Source organism: Caenorhabditis briggsae, assembly GCF_000004555.2.
Source record: "Caenorhabditis briggsae complete genome, chrV, whole genome shotgun sequence".
In the NCBI taxonomy this organism is placed as follows: domain Eukaryota; kingdom Metazoa; phylum Nematoda; class Chromadorea; order Rhabditida; family Rhabditidae; genus Caenorhabditis; species Caenorhabditis briggsae.
The window spans coordinates 18268819-18280078 of NC_013488.2; the positions used below are offsets into that span (position 1 = coordinate 18268819).

Below are 11260 nucleotides of genomic sequence, written 5' to 3' on the forward strand. Positions count from 1 at the left end.
ACAGTAGTAAAATAGAATATCTAGATTCTGGATTTTTCCAACCACCACGCAAACCCACAAATTCTGAAATTTCAGATTTTTTGAAATTTAAAAAAGAAACAGAGGTTAATATGACTACAACATGTACAACATTTATTATACACAAATTAGGAAAGGGGCGGAGCTTCGTGAGGTGAGCAAACAAAAAATGGGTTGTTAGACATTGTTAGACATACGCCACGTATCCCTGACGCTCCAGAATTCGAAGGCGATTCACGACGGCGATTCTGTATCTGAAAGGAGAAGCAGAAACGTAAAAAAAAGCCAAGCTAACCGAAAAAGATTTTGAATCAACAAAAATTAAAGATTTTGGTCCCAAAATCACTTATCTAGGGCCACTGTGAACCGAGATACAGTCATTTGAAGTTTCGGAGACTAGAGACGCTGGCGGCGAGACACTCTAACTGTCTGAGTCTCTCCAAAACTTTGAACGGCTGTGTCTCGGCTTCTAGAAGTGCTAGAACGTTGGGTTTTGGACTAAAATGAATCTCAGGATTTTATCTTTTCATTAAGAAAAAAAATTTCAAAATAGAAGATCCTTACCGTTTCAACAGATCCCTATCCTTATCACAGTTCGCCTGCTCTACTAGAACATGCAACAAAAGATAGGCGGTTTGGTAGCGTTCGCTACACCTGTGAGGGTTACCGAAGAGCTCATCGAGAGCAGCATCTTCGCAGAGATCAATGGAGTGCCGGTAGATGACTCGTTCGGCGGAGATCAGTGGGAGAGATGGGTCTTGGGCAGGGACGCCGAATTTCGAAATTTGTTGGGAGCGCATCTGGAATTTTTCGGCGTTTGAAGTGTACACTTTTTACATTTGAAAAGCTTCTAAACACTGAAAAAAGCGCTTAAAACTGCTCTAAACCCCTCGAAAACCTCAAAAATCGAGATTTTCTACCATTTTGAAAATTCGCGTCCAGATGGCCTAGTGGATTTTTCCACTGAATTTTTACGAATTTCAACACCAAAGTTCGATTTCCCTGGGTGTCAAAACTTTTTTGATTTTTGTGTGGACCTCGAAAAATGCATTTTTATCCATTTTGAATGCTTGGAACGTTTTATTTTCAACATTAGCCCCATTTTCAGCCAATTTGACGGGGCTTATTCTGAAAATAGAACGCTGGAAGCATCCAAAACGGATAAAAATGCATTTTTCAAGATCCATACGAAAATAAAAAAAATTTTGACACTTAGAGGAATTGAACTTTGGTGTTGAATTTGGTAAAAATTCAGTGGAAAAGCCCACTAGGCCATCTGGACGCGAAAATTCAAAATGGTAGAAAATTGCGATTTTTGATGCTTTTAAGGGTTTTCAAAGCAGCTCTAAGCAGTTTTCAGTATCTAGAAGCTCTGAAAATGCTCAGAATAGCATTTTGGCCGCGTGGAATATTTGGAACAAGCTTAACTTACCACACAAAAATGATATTTATCATTCAATTGATTCAAAACCTGCTGCACTGCTTTAGTCGGTTCCAACTCCTTCAGATCCACCTTCTCTTGAGCCAAAAGCATCGCCGATGAGAGCATATGCAGTGCTCGAACCAACACCGCCAATTGCTCAGCTCTCTGATGTGACGAATTGGTTTTAAGCTTCCTTTGCTTCATGGCTACTGCCAATGGGTTACTCTTCTGGTCAGCTAGATTTATGAGCTCGTTGACGATCTCATTGACGAATTGAAGCTTAGCAAGGAGTTGTTTGTGTTGATCGCAATGAAAAGTTTCGGGGATGAGCGGTTGCAGTGAGGCAGGGATGATTTTTAAGGATAAGGGTTGAATTTCCTTAGGGAGAATGAGGTTGGATGGTGTAGCTGTTGGAGCAGAGGCGAATGGAAACATGAAGGCGTCGTTGTAGATGGATTCGTGAATTTTGGAAGAGCTAAAAATGTTTGGTTTAGAATGGATAAGCAGAAGGCTCTTCTTAGTGAGGCTCTTTCTTAGTGAGGATCTTGCCTAGTTAAAATCTCTCTTGAGAACCTTTCTTACTGAGGACGTTTCTTAATAAGTGTCTTTCTTAATGAGGGCACTTCTTAGTGAGAATCTTTCTTAAGTGAGGAATTTTCTTAATAAGGATCATCTACAGTAAGCAATCTCAGTGTACCACGCTTACCTATTCTTCTCCTCAATGAATACATTTTGGATTGGCAAACTGCTGAAATCCGGTTGCTCGTTGATTTTGGGTTTTTCTTCTATCACTTGCTGATTTTCCACTTGCTTCTCCTTCTCATCTACAGTAACCACTTGCAAACGCTTTCCATCTCCAAGGATCACGAATCGTGCTAAAAAATTAAATTTTAGGAATCATTTTATTCCTAGATGGGACCATTCTTCTCGGAAAAGGAGTCGTTTTCTAGGATAGACCCTTTAAAACCCAAAACAATCACTCACGATGCGGTATGCTCAATTTCTGTATCTCCTCCGCACTCGGATTGGGAAGTGTGGTTCTTCTAGCAAATACGGGATTCTCATCAACGATCGGCATCACTTTTTTGGCAATATCCTTCTCTACTGGCTTCTTGCCTCCGTTCCTTCTAGCCTCCAGAGCTTCTCGCATTTTTAGGTAAATTGCTCGATTCACAGGTACCAAGGGTGGCAGATCTTTGGGCATTGTTGAGATGGTGTTGTTTTTTGGAGGATCCTGGAGAATAGGTAAAAAGGATCTTTCTTAGTGAGAATCTATGTTTATTGAGGGTATTTCTTAGTGAAAAATGTTTCTTGTTGAGAATTTTTCTTAGTGAGAACTTTTCTTAATAAGGATTTTTCCTAACAAGGGACTTTCTTAGTGAGAACTTGTCTTATTGAGAATCTTTCTTACTAGGGAAGGTTGTTTGTGGGGTATGGGACTTCGTTATGAGACCTATATCATTCGAAAGCTGAAAATGAGACATTTTCAAAAATGTAATTCGATTTTGCTGCGGACTTACCATATTCGAGAAAATCGAGTTCATCATTTTTTCAAACCACTATTTGACTTTTGAGAATAGAAAGTTAATGGTTTACAAAAGATTTTGGATGTTTTTTTTTGATTGTGATCGCAAATTTAGAAGTTTCTGTACAATGTGACCAAGTTTAAGCGTTTTTTTTCAGAAAAAAATTTTGAAAAAAAGTTCCATGGAGTACCCCCTTGACTTTTTTTTTGAAAATTTTTGAAAATTTTTTTTTCGGCTGAAAAGGTATTAAACGAAAAAGAACAAGTAAATTAGGTTTTTTACAAAATTTGATAACCTATTTTCTTCTCGTGATCAAGACATTTTGATTCTTTTTCTGATTTTCAACAAACCGTAGTACTACGATGATCGCCCAGTAACACTCAAAATTTGAGAAATCATAGACACAAATCATGTCTGATTGATGTTTGGCTCTTAAAACGAACCATCCTTATGAACTTTGACAAACAAAAGCTGTGTGAAAGTGTTTAGTGTTGATTAACGAAATAGTCAAAAACTAGATATTACTTAAAACATTTAAGAAAGTACAATTTCTCAGTATCAAAATGAAATTTTTTTTTGAAAAATGTGTTCGGAACATTTTGAAGATTTCCACAAAGACCGTGAACAAAAACAAAAACAAACAAAGGAGAGAGGAATCGAACCCAACCCTAGTCAGTTACCGTCCTCCCTCTTCACCGCTACACCACCAGTCGCTGCTTTCAACTAGTTCCACAATGCATATAAGAAAGGGGGAGATCTGGCCGTCAAAATATTCCAATTTCAGCTAAATTTCAAATTCGATTTTCTCGGAACTGGAATGTCCGCAGCAAAATCTGAATATATATTTGAAAATGTCTCATTCTCAGCTTTCGAATGACATAGGCCTCATATCAAAGTCCCATACCCCAGTTACAACCTTCCCTAGTTAGTGAGAACCTTAACTTGTCTCAATAAGGACCTTTCTCAATAAGAATTTTTCTCAATAAGTATCTTTCATAGTGAAAATTTTACTTAGTGAGAACCTTGAACTTTTTTAATAAGAATCTTTCTCAGTGGCAATCTTTCTTAATGAGAATCGACCTACCTCTTTTTCTGCAACTACACTCCTCTTCGGCTGCATTGGTAGAAATGTGAAATCCTCAAAACTCTCGTCCACCTCCTCTGGCATCATTGCCTTTTGCTCCAAGAACGGATTTGCTGCCTTTTGAACTTTGCTCTTGCTCATTATATTTCTCACCGCCGCTGGTTTTGGACTGTTTTTCACCATCACAGGAGCATTTTCAATCCTTCTCACTGGTTTCGGAGTAATCACCATTTGATTAATACCCATCGGCGCGTTCTCCAGAATCCTTTTCGATGGAGATGGCTTCAAAGGGTCCGTAAGAAAAGGATGGGTGTAGAAATCGTTGAAAGTCATTCGATTCGCCACATTTCTCTTGATAATTCGCACTAGAAGATCCTCAAGAACATCTGAGCACCATTCCGGAACATTTGGCTTCAGCTCCAAGGATTTTTCATAAATATTGCGTAGCTGCATTGGATTTTGAGCTGGGAATGGTGGTTTTCCAGTTAGGCATTGATAGAAAATCACTCCGATCGAATAGAGATCAGCCCTTGCGTCGTACATCTCACCCATCAGAATTTCGGGAGCCATGTACATTGGAGAGCCACAGAAAGTTTGGGTCATGATTCCATTGTTTAGGATTCGAGCGAATCCAAAGTCAGCGAGCTTCACAGTGATTTCCGAGTAGGTGGGGTTGAGTATTTTGGGATTGTAGCAGAGGAGAATGTTTTGGGGCTGAAATTGATTGGCTGGTATTATGATGCCAATTAAAGGGTATTAAGAGATAATTAGGGAAAATTTTTGTAGGATTAAGTATGATTGGCTGCAATTGGAATGTCTAGAGAGACTCACCTTCAAATCCCGATGCACAATTGTCAACTTGTTCATGACTTCCAAGGCGCGAGCTGAAATTTTAGAAATTCAAAAATTCAAAAATTCAAAAATTCAAAAATTCAAAAATTCAAAAATTCAAAAATTCAAAAATTCAAAAATTCAGAAATTTAGAAATTCAGAAATTCAGAAATTCAGAAATTCAGAAATTCAGAAATTCAGAAATTCAGAAATTCAGAAATTCAGAAATTCAGAAATTCAGAAATTCAGAAATTCAGAAATTCAGAAATTCAGAAATTCAGAAATTCAGAAAAAAACTCACAAATCTGAATAATAAAATGCTGAATACATTCCTCTGCTAGTGTCCCCGACGCATATAAATAATCAGCCAAATCGCCACCATTACAGTACTCCATGACCAGAAACACATGATTTTGGGTCTCGGAGCACTTGATTAGGCGAACCACATTCTCATGCTGGATTTTTGCCAAATCTCTCAATATCTTGATCTCCTTGCCGAGTTGTTGACGGTGACGGCCGAATTCCTTCTTCGAGACGGCTTTGATGGCGACTGCGACGTCTGGATTCTGCAAAAAGATTGAATTACATGATGATGGGAGAAATTTGTGTTGGTGTAGAGAAGGAGAAGGAGGAGAAGTGTAAAAATGATGGATTTCAAACGTTTCGGACAAGAAACACTTTTTGAAGTGAGGAAAAAATCCTTGGTCTAGGTAGAAGGTACACCAAAGAATGACCAAGCTGTTTAAAGGGGCACAACTCGGCTGAAACTCAATTTTGGCAGATTTTGAACTTGATTTTTGAAATTTACACATTCTCAGCGTTCAAATGATATGAAAATAATTAGCAAGACCTCTTTAAACGAGCATAACTTGGCTCAAAACGCTCCAATTTCAGATCTGATAATATTTTTGGAATTTAAACATTTTCAGCTTTCAAGTAAAATAAAAATCACACTAATACCTCTCAACTTTGAGCTTTGAGTCAATCTCGGTTCCTATAAGACATATCAGAAAGTTGTCAACTGATCAATTGTTTATTATATTATCACAAACATTTTATCAGTTAACCAGTTTTTGCTATATCTCATAGGAGCCGAGATAATTGAGCTCAAAGTTAAATTTTTCATTTTGAGCTCTAGAAAACTTCAAAAAGTCATAACTTGGCTCAAAATCTTCCTATCTTACATCAGATTACACTTTTGAAGTTTCCAAATTCTAGCCTTTCAAATCGTATGCAATTTCATAGGTTAAAATATTAGTGCTCACCTCTATAACCCGTCCTTTGTACACTATAGCAAACTGTCCTCGTCCCAAATCATCCCGTTTATCATACTCGTATTCTCCGCCCACCTGTTCCATCTTTGACTAAAATTTGAGAATTTCCACCGATATATATATATATATATATACAAGAGCTTGAGGAAAGAGCTGGAAATTAAAAAAAAATGATTAAAAAGTATATAAATTCTTCACAAGGAAGCTAGAAAGTCCCAAATTTCTATTGGAAAGAAAAAAAAACAAAAAAAAAAGGCTCCGAAAGATTGAATCACATGTCCCCCAAGTGTTTACTCTTCATTTTGTTTCTTTCTTATTCAATCAGTTGCCGACAAAGAAAAAATTTTGGGACCAAACAATTTTTTCCGTATTCCGAAGTTTTGGAGGCTAGAGACGCAGACGACGAGAAACGCTAACTGTCTGCGTCTCTTCAAAACTTTAAACCGCTGTATCTCAGCTCACAGACGGCTTGGAAAGCTGATTTTTGAACTAAACTGAACCCAGAACGTAAGGAATGTTTGTCGGAAAATTTGAAGTGAATCGGATTATTTCAAATTTCAAAAAAATCTGATTTCTGTTCAATTTCAATACTTGAAAGATTCGGAAAAAATATCTAAATCTGGGTTTCATTTCGGTCCAAAAACCAATTTTCCTGGGTTTCATTTCGGTTCAAAAACAACTTTCCAGCACATCTGTAAGGCGAGATACAATCGTTTGAAGGTTTGAAGAGGCACAGACAGTTAGAGTGTCTCGTCGTCTGCGTCTCTAGCCTACAAAACTTCAAATGACTGTATCTCAGCTCCCAGACGAGATAGAACACTGATTTTTGAGCCAAAACGAAGCTGATGACTTGCCAAATCCTCCTAACAATTAAAAATCAAAACTCAATTACCAAACAATTTTTTGACGTATTCCGAAAGTTTGATTTATTTTTTAAAAAAAAGTATTACTGAGAAATTTAAAAAAAAAACTTTTCAAAATTTCAAATTTTCGAGTTCAAAGAACAATTGTTTGCTAGTGGTGACCTCTGAAGAAAGAAAAAAAAAGTCAGTCACAAGAGATGCCATATGATGGGAAATATTGATAAAAGTGAGAAAAGAGAAAGAGAGAGAGAGAGAGAGAGAGAGAGAGAGAGAGAGAGAGAGAGAAAACATGGAAAATCAAATAAACTGGAAAATTAGACATTTTCAAGTACTTGTTTTGGCCGTTTTGGGGTGAAAATCAGATTTAAAGAACATCGAAACGTTAAGAAATGTAAGAAAATTTTGAAATTTGGGCTCGAATCTCGAATTTCAGAAAAAAAAATGGAAATCAGTCATTTTGTAAATTTTCAAAAATTTCAATGGGATTTTATCAATTTAAGCCTTGGCTTAAACATGGAGAATATATCTAATTTTGAAATTCAAAAAAGTACAAAAACTCTAGCTAAACCTTTGAAAAATAAAGCCGTTAACTTTGAGCTCAGCTATTTCAATTCCTGTAATAGATATCAAAAAGTTGTCAACTGAAAAATTTTTTATCATAATATCACCGATATTTTATCAGTTGTCACATTTTTGATATCTTGAATAACAAGTGAGATAATTGAGCTTAAAGTTGACAGGTTGGGCTTATTAGACAAAATATTATGAACAAAAAATGGTATTTCAAAATGTATAAACTAAAAAAAGAATTGGTCCAGAAGTTGGGAAAATTAAGAAAAACAAAAAGGAAATGGATTTTCAGAAGGAATTTCTGCTAATTTCAGCCAAGGTTCCAAGATAAAAGCATAATTTGAATTTTGAAAAAAAGGTTTCCAGAATTTCAGAAAGCAATTTTCCAGACAAAAAAAACGAATTATAATGAAGGTAGGTCAGATAACAGCGGACATTTTCGAAAAAAATTGGGTTTTGAGAATCTCAGATTCCAGCAATTTTCAGGCAAAAAAAGCGATTATATTCAAATCAAAATCGAATCCTAATGGATGGACAACGCCCTAACCCACTCTTATCGATTTTCTGGAGACAACGGACCCTCTCGGGGATAGATGGGGCAGAAAAGAAGAAAAGAGAAAAGAGTCAGGGTTCTATTGCTGCTACACATCGTCCTCCTTCTCAAGGGGCGAGAGATAAGGGGGAAAGGAGAGAGTGGCTGAGAAAGGGAGGCGAGAGTGACAGAGAAACCAGACACACACGTATAGCATATAGAGAGGAGAGGGGCATAATGTATATCGACCGGGGGACCGGGTGGGGTTGTTTGGGAGGGGGATGCTAACCGCCTGACGTACGCTCACAAGATAGAGAGAGAGAGAGAGAGAGAGAGAGAGAGAGAGAGAGAGAGAGAGAGAACGCGCGCGCGCCCCTACAGAGACGCAGAGAAGTGCCTGCGTCTCTGTAATCTAGGTGTGACTCTGGGGAATTTGAAGGGACCAGAAAAGGAGTGGGACCTTGTCTTCTTCTTTTTTTGTCTGCCTTCTTTTTTTCGAGAAGGATGAGGCAGGAAATAACGGACGGGGACGGAAAAAAGAGACGGGGGACGATGACGTTATAGGGTGATTCAGAATATTTGAGAGCTGAAAATGTATTAGCTGAGCAATGAGAGAGATTAGAGTTCTTGGGAAATATGAAAAGCTGGGAAATCTGAATTTCCGGAAAATTAAAAATCGAGGTCCTGATCTAGGCCTGAAAATCTGGGTCTATACAAATTATTGCTTCAACTTTGAGCTTATTCATCTCGGTTACTGTAAGAGACATCAAAAAAATGTTACCTGATAAAATATTGGTGATATTCTGATGAATAATTTATCAGTTGACAAAATATTGATATATTTTACAGGAATCGAGATAATTGAGCTCAAAGTAAGCACTCTAATATGGCTCTCCCACCCCCCTAACTTTTAACTTTGAGCCTAATTATCTCATTTCCTGTAAAAGATATCAAATTTTTTTCAACTGATAAAAGTACGCTGATATCATGATAAACAATTTATCAGTAGACCTTTTTTGCTACCATTTACAGGTAATGAGATATATGGGCTCAAAGTAAACACTCTAATATGACCCCCCCCCCCCCACCTTAACCAAACTTTCAACTTCGAGATTATTTATCTCGGTTACTGTAAGAGATATCAAAAATTTGTCAACTTACAAAATATAGCTGATGTTATGTTACTCAATTTATCAGTTGATGATATTCTGATATTTTTCACTGGAATCGAGATATCTTGGCTCAAAGCAGACGATTTGGGGAGCGGAGTAATCTATTAGAGTGGTTCCGGTAGTTGGAAATTCGGATTTATTTGAAATTTCAGCAATTCAAAGCTTTACAAAAAGGGCCGATATTGAAAAATATTTGTACTGCAAGAAAAATGTAGAAATGTGTATACTGCTCAAAAATTGATGGCATTTTCCTCCTCTTTCTTGCCTCTTTTCAGTCTTTAAGCGGTCATTCATCAAGTGTGCTTAACAGGGGAAAAAAGGAATAAGAACCACTTGGAATTTTAGGAATTTTGGGGAAAAAATGGTCCGAAAATGTTTAAAATTGGGTTTACCGTAAACACTCTAATAGAACGTCACTTGAATCGTCAATTTTGAGCACATGTATCTCATTTTCTGTGAGAGATATCAAAAAGTGGTCAACAGATAAAATGTTGCTGATATCATGATACATATTTTATCAGTGAACAACTTTTAGATATCTTTCGAAAGAAGTTAGATATTTACGCTCAAAGTGGACGGTCCGGGTGGCGTTCTATTAGAGTGTTTACGGTATATTTAATTTTTTGTTAATTTTTGAAAAACGTTAATTACGGAAATTGACAATTTCAAAGGTAATGAAACATGGTTTTCTTGAAGTCGGTTTATGAAAAACTCCTCAAAAAGTTGAATTTGTGGTCGCCCTGCTGAAGGGGCCGCCTCGCTACCAGCTGAGCTACGGTGGCGCAAGCTGCGCCGCCGGAGGGTAATCAACTTTGAGCCCATATATCTCAATCCTTGTGAAAGATATCAAAAAGTGGTCAACTGATAAATTGTTTATCATAATATGACCAATATTTTATCACTTGACAACTTTTTGATATCTTTTTCAGAAACCAAGATAAATTGGCTCAAAGTTGAAATTTTTATTTTAAGGCTCAAATTTTTCTAGTAAATTCTAGGTAATTTTTGGCGTCATTTTGTTGCTGATATCATGATACATATTTTATCAGTTAACAACTTTTTGATATCTTGTGGAGTGTTTACGATATTTTATTTACGACCGTTTGAAGATTCTCGATTCTCAAATAACTGATTTTTAGGAACGTTTGAAATTTATGATTTTTTGGAAATTTATTAATTTCAGAATTCAAATGTTCACTAGAATTCATGGATTGCCTACATTTTCAATGTTTTCCAAATTTTAGAATTCTTTAAAATTCCAGTTTTTAGTTTTTTTTTCAATGTCAGGATTCTCGAAATTTTTTTTATTCTTTTAAACGGCATAATAAGGAATCCGAGACGATCTCTTCCTTTTACCCGATGTGATGACATTGACCCCACTTTTTTTAAATTTATCTCTTTCTTTTCGTTCCGCCGAAAAGATAACATAACCCAATTCCACCAATAAAAACAAATCCATTCAATCTTTTAATTTGATTTCTAATTCAACAAAAACCCTTTGTTGTTTTTTTTTGTTTTCCTGATGCATTGCGAATTGTTCGGATTGAACTGGGGTGAGTTTTTTAGGGGAAAAAGGTTTAGGGGTATTGTAGCTAACTAGGGAAGGTTGTTTGTGGGGTATGGGACTTCGTTATGATACCTATATCATTCGAAAGCTGAAAATGAGACATTTTCAAAAATGTAATTCGATTTTGCTGCGGACTTACCAGATTCGAGAAAATCGAGTTTGAAATCTCATTTTTGAAAAAGCAAAGGGGGGACCCCATGGTGACTTTTTTCCAAAAAAAATTTTTTTTTTGAAAAAACACGGAAACCAAACCGAAAACAAAAACAAAAACAAACAAAGGAGAGAGGAATCGAACCCAACCCTAGTCAGTTACCGTCCTCCCTCTTCACCGCTACACCACCAGTCGCTGCTTTCAACTAGTTCCACAATGCATATAAGAAAAGGGGAGGTCTGGTCCTCA

The 11260-nt window shown here is 36.7% G+C and overlaps 2 protein-coding genes across 2 annotated transcripts in view; one reads left to right on the forward strand and one right to left on the reverse strand.

Annotated features, from left to right (window-relative positions):
* Positions 1-205: 205 nt before the first annotated feature.
* On the reverse strand, positions 206-6240 carry CBG24636 (the record flags this gene model as incomplete). The annotated part of the gene is made up of 9 exons (XM_002648340.2): positions 206-272; positions 583-818; positions 1451-1916; positions 2148-2316; positions 2426-2675; positions 4052-4765; positions 4883-4935; positions 5184-5448; positions 6148-6240. The coding sequence occupies 9 exons, from the start codon at positions 6238-6240 to the stop codon at positions 206-208; spliced, it is 2313 nt and encodes a 770-aa protein (XP_002648386.2).
* Positions 6241-10815: 4575 nt separating this feature from the next.
* CBG24637 overlaps positions 10816-11260 on the forward strand; it is a gene marked incomplete at both ends in the record, with an annotated part of 1607 nt that continues 1162 nt past the window's right edge. The window contains one exon of the mRNA XM_002648341.1: positions 10816-10846. Within this exon, the coding sequence (XP_002648387.1) occupies positions 10816-10846 (31 nt within the window). The remainder of the gene's footprint in view (positions 10847-11260) is intronic.